At 39.8% G+C, this 20900-nt stretch overlaps 1 protein-coding gene across 1 annotated transcript in view; it reads right to left on the reverse strand.

Moving 5' to 3' along the window:
• Positions 1-15255, reverse strand: part of sspo (SCO-spondin) — a 145238-nt gene extending 129983 nt beyond the window's left edge. The window contains exons 1-18 of the mRNA XM_072378859.1: positions 15203-15255; positions 14595-14804; positions 14163-14245; positions 13301-13471; positions 12978-13201; positions 12757-12859; positions 12380-12538; positions 12174-12259; positions 11794-11919; positions 11253-11409; positions 10810-11062; positions 10559-10700; positions 10320-10449; positions 9860-10032; positions 9458-9676; positions 7036-7201; positions 6484-6745; positions 3748-3958 (exon numbers count right to left, since the gene is read on the reverse strand). Coding sequence (XP_072234960.1) covers positions 3748-3958; positions 6484-6745; positions 7036-7201; positions 9458-9676; positions 9860-10032; positions 10320-10449; positions 10559-10700; positions 10810-11062; positions 11253-11409; positions 11794-11919; positions 12174-12259; positions 12380-12538; positions 12757-12859; positions 12978-13201; positions 13301-13471; positions 14163-14245; positions 14595-14804; positions 15203-15255 — 2928 coding nt within the window. The remainder of the gene's footprint in view (positions 1-3747; positions 3959-6483; positions 6746-7035; positions 7202-9457; positions 9677-9859; positions 10033-10319; positions 10450-10558; positions 10701-10809; positions 11063-11252; positions 11410-11793; positions 11920-12173; positions 12260-12379; positions 12539-12756; positions 12860-12977; positions 13202-13300; positions 13472-14162; positions 14246-14594; positions 14805-15202) is intronic.
• Between the last annotated feature and the right edge of the window lie 5645 nt (positions 15256-20900).

Here is a 20900-nt window from a genome sequence, read left to right on the forward strand (position 1 = left end):
GCAGAGGACTGCCCTACCTCCTGAGCTACAGCTGCCCCATAAACTGTTGACTTGTCATGACCCATATTATCACAAAGTATGTATTTTACTCAAACTATAACGACTTTAAGTCTCTGGCATGTGATATTTCAATGTTCAATGTTCATCGAAGAGATAGTCCTGTAAGCATGAGCATTTAATGTATAATTGTGGTGGTGGGGGGAAAAAATCTTCATCTAAACATTGTTTTTGTGTTCAAGTGGTAGGATTTGACTGCTGATTTAGTTCATGCTGTTTTTATGTTCTGCAGGGCTGAATTAGCTCATCTTATGAACACGGTCATTGTGCTCTCCTCATTTATATAGATAAAATGTTTACTGTCTAGTGGGACTAGATCACATACAGAAATTAACATTAAATCTTGTTTCACATGATATGATATGATATGATATGATATGATATGATATGATATGATATGATATGATATGATATGATATGATATTATATGATATGATATGATATGTAATACAATCTTAGCATCCAAACAGTAAAGGCTTCCCTGTCAACAAATATTTCCACATAGATAAAAAATCTGTTCACTTTCTAACATGTGATGACTAACTTACTGAGACGTACTGCACAAAGGTTAGAGTGTAGAATTAAGCTACCACCTCAGTGATAAGCATGAATCAGGCCAGCAGATCGACCAATTGCCTGTTTCCATTTAATTTAATGGCACTTAAATTAAGTGCCCCCCACCCCAGTGTTATAATGATGATTTGGAGCAAGGCAATATGGAGGTGGAGCCTCTCCCAAATGTTACTGGGTGAGAGGCGCTACACCCTGGACAGGTCGCCAGTCCATGAGTCTATGGTTTGTTTCACTTTATTGATTGTTTCACATAAGGATTAACTTTAAAACATGATGCATTAATTGAACTGTCTAAATGAATTGCCTTAACCTTAAAAATAAGTTAATATGAAATTAACTTAACATGTCATAGCCTGGCAGGGTGTACAAACAAGAACAAAAACAGAAACACCATTGTGATAACGATTTAGGCACAATATTAAAGGATGCAATTATATAGTAACAGGAAGTGACGTGATGGGTTTTCACCAAATCTAAATGGGAGTAATCCACTTTGAAAGTTCAATGAATGCAAATTTCCATTTAATTTGTGATAATATTATAATAAACCTAACATCAAAAAGAACATATATAGGCTGTGTACCTCTCAATTTTGTTGTCGTTAATATAATTATATGTCATTTTTAGTTTTTATCTAAAAATTTTTTGTGATTTTTAGTGATCTGCTTCTTACTTACATTTCACTTTATTTATTTATTTATCTATTTATTAATTTTTTGACAATGTGCACTGCTCCCAGTACTAGAGCAGTGTACACAAGAGAAGACCTGTTGGCACTGTCAGAGATTGGGTGCTGAATTAAACATCCAATTCCGACCGAGCTAAAAAAGCTGTACTGTGGATGCAGAGCTGAAACAAAACGAAAGGCAAAGAGAGACAACAGGAGGTGGAGGTACAAGCCTTTTCTGCCATCGGTGATTATGGGAAATGCTAACTCGCTCCCAAACAAGTGTGGTGAGCTAGAAGCGCTTGTGCAGAATGTCTGTGAATGAAATACAACTCCAACTTTGGGGATGGCCATTAGCACTTGCGACTATGTGGAAGGGTTAAGATGAAAGATGTCCGGGTGAATTTTGGAGAAAATTGCTAAAAAAAATTTAACAAGTGACCTTGTTTTGATTAAGATATTTAAGATATTTTAAATAAAGATCATCATGAAGGTTGTGTTACAATTAGCTTTGTTCTGATACATTATGTATTCATATTTTATATTTTACTAAATAACCTATGTTCCTAGCTGGTACTTTTCAACTCTACTCATACAAATGCAATGTATGTCCTTGAACAGTCCAAGACTTTAGGATGACATAGCAAGACAAAACAACTGGGTCAGGCAAAACATCTCTATTGGAGTAGATAGGTCTGATACATTAGATACACGCCTAAAACAGCACTCACACACACACACACACACACACTGTTTATCACATCCAAAGAACACGACGAGTCCAGCGCTGCAATATACTTTACATGTGATCACTAATAAATAATTAGTTTAACCTAAGATTTCTCCAGCTTGTTCTTGGGTTTCCAATGAAAGAATCGGGCTAACAGTTGGCTCCGTCCTGGGGACCCAGCTGGACTCTTTGTTGGTGGTGTCTGAGAGGAGGATGCTGTGTAAACTGCACAGCATCCTGGACAACAACACTCAGCCTCTCCACCAGGTGCTAACCTCCCACAGAAGCACCTTCAGCAACGGACTCATTCCACCTCTTTGTAGGCCTGAACGCCAGAAGAAGTCCTTTCTGCCTGTGGCCATCAGACTCTCAAATTCATCTAACTCAGGTCGAGAGAGGATTAGTGGAAACACTGCGTCCTGAGGCCAAATACCAATGTCACTTTACCCAATGCCACTTCTCCTAATCACTTGCTTGTACATACTGTTTTCTTTATTGAGGCTGCTATTTGCTATTTGCACACTGCACATATTGTACTCAGTTACTTATGTTATTTTTTGTTAGCTTTATTTTATCTTATTTGTCTATTTTATTTTTATTTTATTATATTTTATTTAGTACTTTCCCCCTTGTTCAACATTGTCCAACATCACTGCTGTGTTTGGATCTATTGGGTATTTCTTTTCAATTAAGCCTTTTCAAACATAAATTCAGCTCTAAAATTCCTGGAGCAATATTGATACTTTATTATAATATAATAATAAAGACTAATAAAAATTCAAAAACGAAATGAGGATCTGAATCTAGATCATTCTCAACCTCTGGTGGGGGCTCAAAGTAAAATGAGTGCAACCTTAAGGAAATCTGGCTTTCCATTAGCTAAGATTTGGTTTCACTGCAATTCGCAAGTGTGGGGAAAGTAAAAGAAAACTGCTGGCAAGTCGAAAAACACAAAAAATCCAGGAGAAAGGAGAAAAATTGTGAGAGCAGACAGAATCTGAGTGCAAGGAGAAGGTCTCAAACGTGAGCAGAGCAAACAGAGGTTTTGAGTGTCAGGACTGCCTTTTAAGAGTGAGTCGAGAAAAGTCTGAGAATGAAAACAAGGAATCCTTCTGTCAAGTCCATTGTGACGACCCCTCTGCTCCACTAGTTGTCCCTGTCAATTTTGTTGTTTCTTCCTTTTTGCAGGGAGTAAGGTGGAGGGCTCATCAGGCTGATTGAGCCACACTGGGGCTTGTGTTTTAAAAGCTCCTCTCCTGCCAGATATGGCCCCCCTTCTCTTGGATTGATTTGGTTAGACCAGGTTACGGGGAGGCTGCTGTTTTGTTCTTGTTTTGATCCCTTACACATCCACACACTCATGCATGCATATACTATTTACAACTGACTTCCACATTTCTTTTTAGTCTAGTAAACTTTGAGAACAAAATGTATTCTTGTATTTAAAAAAACTCTAATTTTCCACTCTATCTATCTATCTATCTATCTATCTATCTATCTATCTATCTATCTATCTATCTATCTATCTATCTATCTATCTATCTATCTATCTATCTATCTATCTATCTATCTATCTATCTATCTATCTATCTATCTATCTATCTATCTATCTATATGTATATATATACATATAAATACTCAGGGTACCTGTTACTAGACTATTACCATCTTATAAAAAGAAAGTGCAACCAGAAAGTGTAGTGATGTTGTTGTCACCTACTAGAAGGACAGTTCCCTGAGGACAGACACAGCCAGACAGTGGCTCTCTGCAATTGGTTTGTGCGATATTGGACATCAGCTGCTGTCCAGGAGGGTCCAGCCTGGAGCAGGTGAGGAGGCAGGAGCGTGGAGAGTAGACCAGCAAGCCCGGGCACTGCTGTACCTCTTCACAGTGCACATGGGAGCAATTAAATAATCCCTGTTCACACACACTGGGAAGCAAAGGGAAGGGGAAATTTAATTGATTCAAGCATCTGTTGATCAATATTCATTCATCTGTCAGGTGGACATAAAACTTTTGAAGATTATCCAAAGTTTACAATTCTTAAATCAAAAAAGTCACTTAAAGTCAGTGCAAAGTGACATGACAACATGAGGAGGCAAGTTTTTCCCAGAAGCTAAAGAAATCCAGAGTGCCGTAATATCTCTTTTGCAAATGTGGCCTGTTTGCTCATGAAAGTTTATGATGCACCTATAGATGTTGAAACACAAAATATGCTCAGGTGTCAACATAATCATCACTGGAATCAACATTCCAGGGACTCCATTATATGATATGGATATCTGTATAATAATTAGCCATTTCTTTGCAGTGATGAATCAAGTCAATATTCAGACAATATCAGCGTCACAAAAAAACAGGCATTTTCAAAAAAGGCATTGCACAGACATGTGTTTATACAAGTCAGTCAGTGGCTCTGTGGTGGTCCTATCACTGATGTGAGTCACACGACACTGAATGAGTAACGTTCACTGTGGTTCTGTGGTGAAGAAATGCAATGAAATCAACCTATCCTGTTTAAGAGACCAGGGACATAGAGAGACTTCATCAGAGCTCTTTCACCACTAGTGATTTTCCTTGACTGACATACAAGTGTACACTTTGCAATTTCACTCACTTAAAAGAGAAATACACCCACTAGGGTGCTACTAATTGAGGTACAAGAAATGAATCTGTGTATGTAAGTAATTTCAGATCTTATCAAAGTGACTGTGCTAATACAACCCCTGTCGTTATGCCTCTGACCCTTTTACAGGTTAAGAATATCTGCAATGCTTTATTGCAGTACAACATCTGCACTGTGATCATAATCTTTACAAGATATAGGTTCTTTGATCAACACGCTGTCAGAGACAAACAGTTTTCCTTATCAGTCCCTTGATAATTCTTTTTCCATTTATTCATGCATATCACTGTAAACATGATGTCCTAAAATTAGATAAAATACATTTTGCTCTGTATTTTATTATTCACCAAAATAGGGACTGGATAGTGTAGTGGTATGATTGCCACCTTCCATGTGGGAGACCTGAGTTCAAATCCCCCGCATGAAAGGTATTACTTCCAGTAGGGGTCCTTAGGCAAGACCCCCGTACCCTACCTGCCTACCTGTAAGTCACTTTGGATAAAAGCGTCTGCTAAATGCGGAAACATAAATAGAAAACTTGATTTAGTATTGACATCTGTAAATGGTACCATGAGGTGTGTGAACATATGTTCTTGGTATCTGGTTTGACCTCTTTCTGCAGCAAAAAAAACAGTTCTGCACATCAGCTTGGATTAATTTTTAACCGATAGCTCTGTGCACATTAGCTTCAACAGCTGTATTCTCCTAACATCAACTGAAGCTACCATCACTGAAGTTCCCACCAAAACTTTAAATGGATTAGCGTCATCACTTTTGCTAGGCAATTTCAAAATGTCAAATGTTTTCCTTTTTTAGGTTCCACTCTCCAGAGTGTAAGAAATTAATGGTAAATGGACTGTACTTTATAGTATATTATATTTTGAACCCATCTTGGTATTTTGAAACAATAAGTTAGTGAATCTGACTCCCAATCACAACCTTGCTTCGCTCTAATACATACCTGTCTTTGTCTTCTATTATTAGACTACAATTCACTATATGGAAATCTCGCAATAAAACCTTAAACTACATATTAAGAAAATACAAATGAGAAAATATTTATATTAGAGTAATTTTCCCATTGACTTTTGTAAAACAGACTTCTTGCGTGTCTTAAAGGTTCATTTCTGAATGAGGCTACTTATACTCCTCATTTTCTAAACAGTATATGAGAAAGTTTTAACTGCACTTTGCTCACCACCTCTGCATGGAATCAGTTGTCCATTCAAAGAGCCGTGAGCTTCAAGACAGACCACAAACCTTATCCAATGACATTTCTGACCCAAACACAGATGAGGTGTCTAATATGTGCCAAAAACTCTGTCTTGCAGATGTATTAGAATGGTTAAGTCATTAGCATATTACATATATATTAACATAACACAGTTTTAGTTGGCTTATATGTTTGCAAACTTTCATAGTAGATTTTGACATTGCCTGGCCATTTCCATAAACATGCTCCACAAAGGTTAAATTCTTATATATTTCATATTCAGCCTCAATTTTTAGACGTTTAACAAGGTTCCCCCTCACAGTTATATCATTACATCATATTCCTCACAGTGGAATATCATTATCTCATTGATGTAATGGGTTCTACTTTTAGGACCTGTGTACAAATCTAATGATTCTGAGTCATATTTATGCAGTAATACTAATTATTCATGGGAACAGACACTTTGACCCAAACCTTTACACAACACTGAACTACAGATGACTGTAAATATGCAAGGAGTGAAACTTTGTACTGTAGTAATGCAGCTGTAGAAATGTCTTTGACTTGAACAGAAACATATCCCTCTCACAATTTTTATATATTCTTGACATACCAGGTTTTGCAGTTGTTTTGAACTACAGCCCCAGGTGAATACATCTTGTCTCCTTGTACACAAGAGCACAAAGTGATGGGAACACACTGGCCTTGGTGGTCCTGGACAAGTTCTGCTGGGCATTGACAACCTGGAACACACACTCTGTGACCTATCCCAGCACCACCGTCATCACAGCTCCAGCCCTGTCGCAGGTCTGAGCAGGACCGCCCACAGGTGTGACCACACTCCTGGTACACTTGACCCCCAGGACACTGGACAGCTGGATGGAAAGAAGGGAAGGGACAGGGAATGAAAGATGTTTAGATTTTTGCTTTTAATTCATATTGTGAAATGAAGGGGAGCAACTACAAACACTTTTATAGGTTAGGAAGAAAAGGCAGCAAAGCTTTCAAATCATGAGTGATGTGTGTATTTTTCACCTGACAGGTGATTCAACCAGCAAAATAAGGGAGTAAACTAATGTGAAGGAGACCAGCTCATGCATTACTGTTTGATAAAGACTTTGTATTGTGCAAAAAACATCTGTTGAAACAATGCTGTCCCACTTACGGCAGAAAGTCTGGTTTCGCCAGTTGAGTGCAGCACCTTCTTGAGCACAGTGTTGAGCGTAGACAGTGAGTACGGTGCAGTGACAGGACCTCTGAGGAACACAACTACATACCTCTGACAGACAGAGACGGTAATATGGCTCCCTGTCCACCACATCATGACACACCTACAGGATGGAGGTGCAAAGGGGGTGGTGGTTGAAAAGAGAAAAAAAATGAGCTAATTAGTGATCTATCCATTCATACACCCATCCATTAGTCCATACATTCATCTATCCATTTTCTTTAGCTTATCTGAGGTTGGGTTGCCAAGACAACATAATCAGGAGGGAAATCCAGGCATCCCCTTTCCCAGCAACACTCTCCAGCTCTTCCTGGGGGATCCTGATGCGTTACCAGACTAGAGGGGATATATAAATCCTTCGGGCCAGTTCTGGGTCCACCACAGTGGCTCCTCCCAGTTGGATGGGCCTGAAAGACCTCAAAAAGGAGGCAACCCGGAGATATCCTTAGTGCACTTCTTTCAATCCAGAGCCTGACCATCGTCCGATGGAAACTTATTTTATCTGCTTGTGCCTGTGATCTCATTCACTTGTGGGAGCACTCTACCCTTTTAAGGTTGAGAACCATGGCCTAAAATTTGAAAAGGCTAACTATCATACCAGCAGCTTCACAGTTGGCTGTGAACTGCTCCAGTGCCTGCTAAAGGTCAAGTTCATACATCATCTGCAAAAAATCAACCTTGAGCGTCATGATAATGAGTTTTGCTTGATTATCATCTCATTACTTCCTGTTTTATTTTGTTTTTATCCATCCATCCATTTTCTATACCCACTTAATCTGTCAGTTGGGTTGCAAGAACCTATCAGTCATCAGGTGAGAGGCAGGGTACACCCTGGACAGGTCACCAGTCCATCACAGGGCCACACAACCACTCACTCCTAAGGACCATTTCAGAGACACCAGTTAACCTAACATGCATGCTTTTGGACAGTGGGAGGAAGCCAGAATACCCAGAGAGAATGCACACATACACAGGGAGAACATGCAAACTCCAACTAGAAAGGCCCCAACCAGGAGTTGAACCTGGAACCCTCTGCTGTGAGGCGATGGTGCTAACCATCACACCACCATGCAGGTGTTCTGACAATTTCTGCTACTTGTCGAGAACTGCTACTTTGTGGTTTTGCTCATATGCCAAGCTGATTTCCAAGTTTGATTGGCACGCCCATAATTTTTTGAAACCATGGTTGCGGCTCGTCAGTCCATACTGTGTTAACGGTGAGTAATATCCTCAAAATTCAGATTACTTCCTCTTTTGGCCTACTTAAAAAGTACATTCAGCATGTAGATTGTACAATGACCGTTGAAATTGAATATTAAATGATAGCATGGACTGTGTGTCCTTGCCTGATTATTGGTGATTAGCAGTCTTACATGAATGCATTGAATAGCAGGAGAATGATTTGATAGGATGTTATTGTACTGTCAAAATATTCTACCCCTGATATAAATGAATTTCATTACACTTTTTATAATTAGACACATGAGAGAAGAAAATACTTACTTTATCCCTTTATTTGACAGAGGTAGAAAACCATAAAGTAGCATTTTTTGATAGGGTAGCTTGAATCGAAAAACACACCTATCGGTTTATGCGGCGGTAGCAATTCTTGACAAAGCAGCAGAAATCGACGGAACACAGGCCCTATTTTGTTTTTATTTTTTGTTTATTATGTTGAGTTTAACTTCATTTCTTGTGTCACACCTGCTGTTCATTCGTGATTTTCTCCCTCAGTACAGTTACCTCTGGGTTTCAGTTGTTCCTTGTCGGACCATTTCACATTACTTCCTTTAATGTTGCTGCTCTTCACGTTTTCTGAATGATTTCCTGAGTTTCTTCGTTTGTTTTGCCTCAGTTTTTTCTCTGAGTACATATTAAAAGCCTCAGATCATCTGCCAGTTTTTGCCTCACTCTTTCCATTGTCTGTATTTGGGTCTGCTCCTCCACTAATCATGACTACATTTCAAGATCCTGTCTGTGATTATCACAAATAAGAACAGTGACAAGATGCAGTTCTGGAGGAGTCAGCACACTGCAAGCAAGCTCAACTTTGTGCTGAGGATGCCAACACAGCTCTTGCTTTCAGGGACCTCAAAGCTCAGAACAGCGGCTCTGGTACCCTGTTCTCCTACAGCACGCCCCATAAAAGCCTTTTACAAGTTCCAAGTTCAAAAAATACATGTAGACTGGATGGTTAAATTGCCTTGACAACCCCACAGGAACTCTGAGAGGGTAAATAAATGTTCCAGTGTTTCACGGCCTGGATGAAAACCACACTGCTTCTCTAAATCTCAGGTTAAACAAATGGTTGGAGCTCTTCATCGAGACACTATGAAACTTACCACACTAACACACTGACCTGAAACACACGGCTGTGTATGATGGCGCACACTGTGTCTGCGTAGTGTCTCCGCTGGGCATATGTGGAGCAGGGGTCTGGTGGAGACCCTCCAGGTAGAGTGCAGTGCTCTGTTGTGAATTTGTCTGCAAATGACGACACGCTATTCTCTACGTCTCCTTCTGGAGTGGTAAAGTCATCATGTTGGCTCCAGGTCATTGTTCCACATAGACCACGCACCTTATGCACCCATTATTGTAACAGGTGAAGAATTGCATTCAATGGTTTTTCATTTGCATAAAATGGTCATTTTAAAATCTCTTATGGTGTATATTTTACTACAACTACTTTAGGAGGTAAAAAGTGGAAACCTTTTAGTTAAATTTGTTACAATGACAGAACCAGTTGTGGTGTTGAAGTCACCTTGTTTGCAAAGCCTGGCTGGAGTTTGATCAGGGCAAAGGGTCCATCTAAGTACCAGAGAAGCTGGGCTCCAAAAGTTTGGATGAGGAGAAATAAAGAAGAGACCCTACGGACAACCAGGTCCCCTGTCACCACAGGCAATGTGTCTCTGTGGCCATTCAGTGTTACTGAGCCTAAAAGAAACAACACCAGCCTTGACCAGTTAGGACAGTGAATATTCATTTAAATTTGAATAAATCAACATGTTATCTGCAATACTCCACCAATGTTCACCATTTAATAATAAAAAAAACATGGTATGGGAAAATAAATCAACAATTACTACCACATCAGAAAAGGGTGTTTTCTTTTCACCTGCAAATTTAGTCTAAAGCTGTCACAACTAAATAATTTCATGGGAATATGAGGGATTCAAAGAAACTGACAGTTCCACTGCTCAGCGACAAGTTAACTAACTTACCGGAGTCTGTGATGGTGACTGTAGTGTGGAGAGCTGTAACTGACATCTCCTTTAGACAGCCCAGTTCTTTTCCCCCTGCTACACACTCCCCACAGCGCACACCCACCACCAACTTCCTGTCAACAAAGTCCTGGACACGCAAATTACATTGGTACAAATGGTTTCCACACACACATAAACACCATAAACACACATGTATCTCATATGTACCTGTATGCACTGTATTTTATTAGCCTTACCTCTACAGCAATGAAGGGACAGCCTCCACCGTGAAGTGAATACCTCTTTTTGTCAAAAGTAGTCACATGTAACGCTCCTATCAGTGTGCACTGACCTGCACACTTCTCACCAGTACACTGCCACTGACCGGCTGTGCACACACTGAGAGGGTTAAGTATGTAGAAAAGAAGGAAAAGCAGAAAGTGATTCGTGTAAAAGGGCAAAAGGGGAATTAGGTGAAGGAGTGACATGAAATTTAGAAAAAGCTCACCAGGTGTTGCATCTCTGCTGTATTGTGTCCCCTGGCTGGTAGGTGCGTCTGCGATGGAAACATGGACAATCATCTCTTTTCAGACAGTTGCCCCGGTGAAGGTAGAGACCTGGAGGACACTCACAGCCCCCTACACACTCCTCCCTGCACTGGCCCCTGGCTGTAGGCACCCCTGCGGGATGAGGTGAAGTACAGCTGGGGGCACAGGAGGACACACAGTCTGAAAACATCTGACCTCTGGGGCAGACACGACCTGCAGAGAAAAATTTGAAAGAAACAGAGTTATACATGAGATTTTTGCACGTGGAAATGAGTTTAACATTGGGGGGGACACATATCGGAAACCTGACAGATGTAAAATTATTAAAAATGTGACCCCCCCCCCAACGTTTATTTCCTTTCCCCCAGTGCCAGACATGCACCACACTGTTGCATTTCTTTACCACACAAGGAGACTGTCCTCCACACTATGATAACGTGTTGCTGAGCACACTCGCGGGCGTAGCTGGCCATGGTGTCACACACTGCATTCTCCCTCTCTTTAGGAGCCAGGCTGCAGTACAGATAAAGGCAGGTGTCTATGTAGGCTGCTGGATCCACCTGAAAGACACAAACTTTTCAGTTCTGGGTTATTCACTAGTAAACCTCTCTCTGTTACTCAAAAGTTGCTTTTCACATGCTTGTGCCAGCGTTCAGTACAGTCTGCAACAGATTATTTTTCAGGTCACTGAACAAAGAAATTTAAAAATCAGGACTATATCACCATTCTTTCTAATCTAATAGATCATTATCATACCATTGTACATATCTTAATGTGAATATGCAAAGTTAAAATTTACATCATAAGAATAAATGTTGCTGAATATAAAATACAGTTGTAGGGGATGTGCAGAAGTGGAGTACTTCTCAGATCAGGTCAGGGACAGCCAGTGCGATAAAAAAGGGAGCTGTGGTGTTGTTTTGAGTGTATCAGTGGTGTCTGACCTGGGGGTGACAATGTGTGAAAGGGGTTTCCAGCAGTCTGTGACACACTGATTCTGCCTGTTTGAGCAGGGCGGGGTTTCCTGTGACATGACAGCTGTGACCGAGCTCAGCTGCATCACTGCAGCCCTGATGGAAGCATGAGACACACGGAGACTAAGTTACGGAGGCTGCAGCTCACAGAACTCTGGATGCACACCACATACAATCATTAAGAGCATTAACCTCCTGCGGTTATATGGTTTGTTGCTTTAGTTCAGAATGCTGTAGCTCACCATTTCAATTGTGCATTAAATAGAAGCATCATAGTCATTTTGTTACTCTCACAACTAAAGTTAAGGGAAAAAACACGCTGTGAAAGTGCAATGCATTCAGCACAATACCTCACTGTGCTGGTCTGGCACTTTCCATGAGTTCCCAAAACTGGCAGCATACAGAGACACAGTTCCACCCATTGTGGTGAAATCATCTATGGAAATTAGACACATAAGGTTAATAGCGTGATACAAAGGTATGTAACTACCAAAACAGTACTCATTGTTCCCAAATTTTGCTCTATCAGAAGGGAGGGGGGGCACGCATGTGTCACCATCGACATAGTTGTTGTAGACTCCACAGAGCCCTCTGGTGGCTGACAGGTGCTCAGCAGTCACTGTCAGGTACACTGTGTTGAGTAGGTCAAACTTCACCTTCACCCCAAGGCCGCTCTCCACAAACACAAAGTCCCCCAGCCAATGAACACTCACTCCTGTAGGCAATGAGAAAACCACAACAACAATGTGCTGTTTTTGTTGCAATTAATAAAGAGATGATGAAAAAAGGTAATATCTAATAATGCAAGTATATGTCAGGGTCTGTCAGGGCTCAGCCTAATGGACCCTGGCCTGTTTAGCAGGTTTTTTTTTCATTGTCTTCAGAACAGAGATGAAAATAAGATGATTTTAGTAAGAGCTGAGAACAGTTTACCATTTCGAAACAGCGCCTCTCCTTTTGGAACAGGGAGGTTGTTCAAGGTTAAGTTCCCACGATGAATTGAAACCAAATCCAGGCCTAGCATAATTCTCAGGGCCTGAAAGAAGGGGGCCACAGATCATCATTAGCATGCAACTACATTGACTTTTCCGTCGTGTCATCATACAATCATAATCATGTAGATTTACAGAATGTCTGAGGGTGTAAAATAGTACCTTACTGCAGTCTCCTTTCTTGTCACAGACTGTACTGATGTAGACCGCCCAAGTGCCATCAGTAGATGAGGCAAACAAGTAAGTACAGGTCCCCCGGAAGTGGAAGTGCTGCATATCAAAAGTGCGATAGTGTGCTCCACCCCAGGACATGCAGGTGGCTGAGCCCTGAGGGACCCTGTCAGTACCCAACAGACTGCTACGCAAAAGAGCAGAGGACTGGAAATCTGGAGAGAGGAGGAAGAGGTACTGTGTGTTATTTATACTTCAGGGGTTGTCATCATATGGACTTTTATTTCAGTGTGCAGCTGGGCTTGCGGTCAAACCTGGAAGGAGAGTGTGAGTGCAAGATAAGCAGGTTTGGTCAGAGGCATTCCTCCAGCTCAGTCCCCACAGGCTGCGGCAGCATTGCTCCATAGGCATCAGAGAGGAGTTATGGACCCCAGGGAATTCCTCACAGCTCCATGTGGAGTAACACTGACCACGTGCATCCGTACCTAAAATGTAGAAGACAGAGACATAGAGTCCAAAAAAAAATGTGCAGAATTTACATAGAGAGTGAAGGAGAATGAAAATCACTTAAAAAAATAATGAGCCCAAAGGAAAATACCACAACAGTCAATGTGTGAGAAAAATGTACGATCAGTGTAATTCCAAAAGAGTTGTTGGAAATATTTCAAATCTGGAAGGAGAATGAATTTGTTTATAATTCCTTTAAACAAGTTGCAGTGAATGTGAATCCTTTGTTATTAATGAGACTAATCTTCAGACTTCCGTAAGTGACTGAAGAAACATGGTAAGCTGAGTAAGAATATGGTACTTTACTATTGGTTTTCACTGACACAAATGTCCTCAATGAGTATAGCATCTGTCTTTAGATTTGAAATGGACAAAGAATGCACCCAGACACAAAATTTTATAAAAAATATATTCTTGCATCCTATATTAAAGCACTGAAAAGTAAAATATAATTCAATTCTGTACAACTAAAATCAGTTTTCATTAAGTTTAGACAATATACTATACGAAGGTTAAAATATTCTAATTCTTATAATATACTTTAAAGAGTTTTTGATGGTGTGTTAGTTGGCAAATATCTAAATGCATTTCCAGACACAAAATCTCTAACATAGAGAATGATGGATGAATACTGTCCATGGAAGCGAGTCAAGCGTTTGTTGTCCTAACCCTGAGAGCAGCGTGGTCCAGCCCACCCCTCACAGCAGGCCCTCACCGTCTTGTTCACAATTTGGCTCTCCATCTCTGGGGGTCTAAGGCAGACACATGGATCATGAAACAATTTCAATTCAATTCAATTCAGTTTTATTCATATAGCGCCAAATTACAACAAATGTCATTTCAAGACACTTAAATTTATGACTATCAAATGTTTCTTTTAATATGTCGGTTAAGCAACATGATAACCTCTTATCTGACTCGGAACTTTCAGTCCACTAAACTATCTGTCGCTTTAAAAGGAATTTTGACAATGTTATCTTAATATATCTTAATATATAAAAGCCCCCCTTTTGAAAAGCTGACCTGAACACATCCTACGATCTTTATGGTTCACATAGTGGTTTATCAGAGACAGAGGCCAGTGTTGAATTTTTAACTTACTTGTATAAGAAACAGGATGCCTTTGGGCCCTGTTGTTTGTAATATAGTGCAATGCCATCATCATCCCCATGCTTGATGCGCATCCTGTCCAGATCCAGCCTCCAGCCTTGGGTGTTGTACTGATATACTGCAGAACAGCTCACTTCGAGCTGTAGACGTGGAGACAGGACACGCTCCACTCTCTCTTCCAACATGCGTACACACCAGTTTCTGGAACATGACATACACATTTAATTTGTTCTCTGTTTTGTTCCAAAGGAATGCATTATTTTGCATGTAATATCTACATAGGTCCATACAACAAAGATGTTACAATAAAGACTCTAAAATTATGAAATTATTTTATATCATTGCCTGTTGCAGTGTTTATCTGACATGATGATGAACCCCAACTGTTTTTTTCATTTACAAACCAACCAAACAGCTTTTATATCTAAACCTAACAAAGTATTTATTATATCCAAACCTACATAACAATGATATAAAAAGTTAAATTACTTTTGAAAAAATTGGGTTGGATGGGGCAAAGCAATCATCAACCAGGATTCCGTAAACTTCTGACAGTCAGTAATGTCTTCTTAATTCTGGTTTAATCAAATTATACTCACCCATCACCCATCACAGTCTGCAGACCAAGCAGAATCAGAAATATTAGCTCCATAACTGTCTCATTAATCTTTGTGTTGAAAAGTCCTGTTGAAAAAAAAACTTTTAAGCAAGTTTTCAAATTCCCTTTTCTAACACATTTTGATAATCTGAAATTAGACATCATAACATAAGTATACATTCACTGGTCTTACCTTGATAGCTACAAACAAAAGGCAACTACTTGCAGCTAAAGAAATTCAGGAAAAGTACAATATTAGGTTTACAGTGAGATGATTAGATAGAATGCCTTATCATTGTTTGATTGGAAAAACCATATTCAATTCTTAAGACTGATTCTCTTTTACAGTCCAGCCTTCTTACAGTTGACAAAAGGTACACTTAACTGTAAAGTGTTTTGTGGAAATCTTTGGATTTTTACCAAAAATAGTAAAATAGATTAATGTCCTTACTATCTGCCTCTGTTGTCGGTCTTTTCTTTGTTCTTCCCAGCACAAAACAGTACTATCTCTGTGAGGTGGTACTTGTGAAAGTGATGGAGCCCAAGTTCTGTGGTTTTATATGCACAAGGATAAGAGTTGGGGTAGGGGGTGGGGGTGGTGGTCATGGGATGTGCAGTGGCCATTGAGGTGGTTGCTATTGGATATAAACGGCAAGGTGACAGCTGGGTAGGCTGTCATTGGTCCTTGGACCTGTGCGTAAAACTTCCTCTGACTCTTCAGTGTCAAACATGACAGGACACTGTCGGTGATAGGGGGAGTGGTGGAGCCTCAACTGCAGAAGAAAGTGGTGTCTGTTAGAACTTAATCCTGTAAAGGAACACGTTTTAGGAAGGACGATGGGGGCATTTATTCAATGAAGCATGTCAACAGACGAGGTCTGAAAGGTTTAAGACTTACCAATATCCCAAGTGTGACCTCTTGACCCTGAACAGAAGCTCAAACGCAGCTGTTACCACAAAACAACTTGGTGCCTGAGCAAAGAAAGCGGAAACTGCAATACTGTTGTCACAAGAGGTTTTATCTAAACAAAACAGTGTGTCATCTCAGATCAATCAATCAATCTTCTTTTTCATTAAAAAAACACAAAGTCCTTTACATAGCCAAGAAAATATAAATAAAAAATGAGCGCACATTAACATGATAACTTCTGCTGACTAGCACTTAAGTAACACTAAGTATGTTTGCATGTACTTTTCATACATTTGCATGTATAATTCATATACAACCAAAGGTGTTGAGATTTTCTTTTGACCAGATGAGCTGATAAATAAGTCCTTAAGAAAAGCTAATTAGCCATAGGGTTCATTCAATCTAGATCAAAATACAGACATTGTCATCTGTAAATGCACTAACAGACCAATATCCTTTGTTGCTTATAAACAGAGGTCAGAGATAAAAATGTTCTCTATGCGGTTAATATTCATTAAGAAAAATAAAAAGTCACTAAATACCAACAAAAGAAGCTTTCAGGAAATCCTGTGCTCTCTTCAGGGATGAAAAACAATTGATGAGTCATCTGCACACAACTTTACTTACTATACAAATGGTTATAAAATAAATAAGTCGATACTTACTACAGTTTACTTTTTCAAGTATATTTTAAAAAGCAATTTATTTTCCTTCCAAAAAGTAGAAAATAAGAAAATAAAAAAGCTAATTAATTCCATTAAAGCTGCAAAACATTTAATTTTTTTTCACAGTTGATGAGTTTGTCATCATTGTACCAACATCTGAAAAGTTCTACTGATGAGTAGAACTGCCAGGCATGAGCTAAAACTGCAAACAAAACTGAAACCGAACTAAGATGTACAAACCGACTGAACAAAAGGAAACAAGTGAAAGCAATATGCAAACATACATACAGGCAACTGAAAAGCAATGGTCTTCCAAGGAAGAAATTAAACTCAGGATAATATATACTGATGGAGTGATTAATAAATGGTGCAGCAGGTGTCCCAGGTATCTTTTCAATTCAATTCAGTCTTATTTATAGAGCACCAAATTACAACAAATGTTGTCTCTAGGGACTTCAAAGATACAATCCAATTCAATCCACTCAAATCCAATTCATTACATTCCAAATTAGTCCAATTCATACAGGTTGCCTAGCTAAGGAAACTAACAGATTGCAATGAAACTTCTCTTCAGTCCAATCTCCCATCCTGAGCGTGCCTGAGGTGACTGTTGAAAGAAAAAACTTCCTTTTAACAGGAAGAAACCTCCATCAGGACCAGAACCAGGAAGGGTGGCCATATGCCTCAACCAGCTGGGGTTTGAGAAGACAGAAAAGAGGGGACAACAAGCACCGTAACACCAGGCCAGAGATACATGCTGAGAAAGAGAAGCAATGAATAAACAGTGAGTAATATTACAGTATTCACATCCAGTTACAGGGTAAAATACAACTGGTTTCTGCTGCATAGCGCTATGGTTCATAAAAACATGTTACTGGTAAGGGGACAAAAACGTAAAAAAAATCATTCATATTCAAGCCCTTTTTACTTGATTGTAATTGCTATGAATGGAAAACTATTTTTACAAGACATTATAACCTTAAGAATATACTGTTAACTTGCATAAATCTGAGGAATTCATGCTAATTATGTATGTTTATTTTGCTCCTCTCTGATGAAATTCCAAATCAATTACCAAATTTTTCTTTGACAATTATTAATATCAAATTAATAGCTAAAGTAACCTGTGGGGAACCCCACAGGTCATAGCCATTTGGTCTGAGACATAGTTACGAAGTACCTCCTGTCCTCCAGATAGGACTTGAACCAGTTTAAAGCACTACCAGAGATTCCCACCCACTCTTCTAACCTCTGTAATAAGATGACATGGTCAACTGTGTCAAAGGCAGCACTCAGTCACACACTGAGTTAGACCAAACATTTCAAGGACAGCGGTGAGTTCTTTAGCTTGCTTATTTTGGGCTACATACAAATGCACATTCACGTCCCCTGTTATGACCAAAAAATCAAAAGCAGCTCACATAGCTGAAAGCAATTCAGTAAAATCATCAATAAAACAATTCTGTGGTGGTTTGTAAATGGTGATATAAAGTATGGAAGATTGTTTTATCTCCATTTTGAATGGCACATACTCAAATGATGAAAAAAACCCAAATGACAATTTGTGGGTGGGTATATTGTCCCAGAATATGGCACAAACACCCCCACCCCTCTGGTTTTGTCGTTTCAGACAAAATGGAAGTGAGGAGGACTAGACTCAATCAGGACTGCATCAGCTGTGTTTTTGTCGAGCCATGTCTCAGTTAAAGACATAAAATCAAGATTGTGAGAGTAAATAAAACTATTAATTAAGAATGATTTGTTACTTAAAGATCTGACATTGAGTACTGCGTGTTTGAGATTAGCTAGAGTTGAACTGGACGCTGTGTTCTTGCTGGGGATATGGATAAGATTTCTGTGATTGGACAGTCTGACAGTCCATCTCTTCACTCATCCCTGGACCTCTGGTTGAGGTGGGTTTACCAACACAGAGGCCCTTAGCCTCCGAGACAACAGCATTGATGCTGTTGGAAATAACAGCTGTGGGCACCGATCCACAGCTGTTGAGCTGGGGGGGCTTTGGTCGATGGAGTAGGCTGAGGAGGGAAAGAGGCTCGATGCTTCTTTGAGGATATAATCCTCTTGCCATGTTTGGAATGAAAGTATTTTTTTTCAGATTTCAGACTGATTCTCTCTGATGTCCACTGCACCCACGAACACAATCGACTGTTTCACCCCTTGGTGTTCTGCCAGTACCTCAGGTGGTAGTTTTGTGATGTCAGAGACAGTGACACTTGGATAGCTGCATCTAACTACTCTGTTTATGTTAATATGAGATATGGCTCTATCTCCAAGCACAAGAGTATCTTTGACCTTGACACATGGCACAGTTTTTCTGTCCTTGTGCTGCTTTGTACCGTCTCTCTGTCTGTTACACTGAGTCACATCTGGCTCTGACAGTGGTCAAAATCTGTTTGTTAACTTTATTCCGGGTGATGTTACATGTCCTCCGTTGATACCAACAGTTGGACGTATCTTCGGCTTAGCACCAAGTCCATTCTAAGTGTCTTTGCAGAGTCTTGGAAAAGACACGGTATCATTTAGCTTTAAGTTATAAGTAGCAGTTTTTTTCACCCTTTCCTTTGAAAGTAAACGTGGACTTCTTACCACTGGATTCCATTGGGAGCATTTCATGAAGTCCTTTTTCGGTTTCTAAGGCAAAAATCCTTTCTTGTAGCACACAGATTTCTCGTTGATATATCTGACAGGTTTCACAGGGCATTTTGAAAAGATTGTAGTCGCTGTCAGATAAGTTGTAAAAAGAATGAAAATTATTCAAAAAGTCTTGAGTCAACTAAAAGAAAAGAATAAAATTATATCTAAGATTTGTGTAAAAAGTATGAAAACATGAAAATGGAGCAGTACAACTCTAAAACTGAAAAACATGTAGAGTGTAGAGTTTAGAACTTAAACCCTGAACCAAAAACTTAAACATCAAAACTCGGTACATATAATATTTTAACTCTAAAACCTTAACATTATCATTGGCATCATCCACTGTTAGCAGTGAATAGGAAGGAAAAACTTGCTGCCTGCTACATTCGTAACACGTTCTCATCCACTTGAAAATTCTCCTATGGCCCCATCCCAACTTGGCGACCAACCACACCTTTCAGTGCCTGCGTTTCCACCTCACTACATTATATTAATGTTAACATGCACGGCACACATAGAAATTTTCACAGCGCACGCAACCAAATACCACACTTACACAGCACAGACAGTGCACGTACACATAGTAGCAAACAGCACACACACTCACAAACAGAAGCACGTACACACTGGGGCACGCCCATGCTCCACACAAACATACACACACTTAATGCATGAACACACAAACACACGCAAATGGCATACAGGTAGCTGACACACACCCACTTGCTCACACAGGCGACATTCAATCGCATGTGCACGGATATGTGCACGGATATGTGCGAATGTTGCGACTACGTGTTTGTTTTTTTTTATAACTGAGCACAATTCATGTAAAACTTGTACCTATATTTTGCATGTTCATGCACACACACACACACACACACATTCACCCAGTCACATGCTTGTTATACAGTTGCCGTGTCATCTATAGTTATGTTATATGTACTTGCTGCTGGTGTTGTTGCTGCTTGTGCTTTTTTTCTTTCTCTCTGTTTGTCTACTTGCCGCTGCTCCTGATGGTTCTTCACCTGGTTTCCCCACAGAGACCATCGGATGTTTTCTGTTTGGTTTCTACAGATATAGCAGCTAATTGTCTGGTTTCATCTTGTTTTGGTATTATAATTGGTATTATATAAAACGGTATTCAGATTACAGTTCAGCTGGCATGATGCTGGACAGGACTGCATCAAAATTCACTATTTTGGTCATATCATGTGAACACTCCCCTACACGAACTGTCACAGTCTGCCCTGTCTCAGTTTATGTCATGTCAGTTTATGTTTAATCATGTTTTGTTCTAGTCATGTTTTTCCCCTGTCACGTTCAGTTCACTCAAGTCACCTGGTTCATTGTTCACAGCTGCACCTCATTCACTGATCACTCCCTTCACAGTATTTAGCTTCCCGGTTTCCTTTCAGTCACTGCAGAATCCGCACCATCCCTTCATGCTTCCACGAAAAGATAAGTTT

Source organism: Leuresthes tenuis, unplaced genomic scaffold, assembly GCF_036924035.1.
Source record: "Leuresthes tenuis unplaced genomic scaffold, fLeuTen1.0.hap1 SCAF_24, whole genome shotgun sequence".
Taxonomy (NCBI): domain Eukaryota; kingdom Metazoa; phylum Chordata; class Actinopteri; order Atheriniformes; family Atherinopsidae; genus Leuresthes; species Leuresthes tenuis.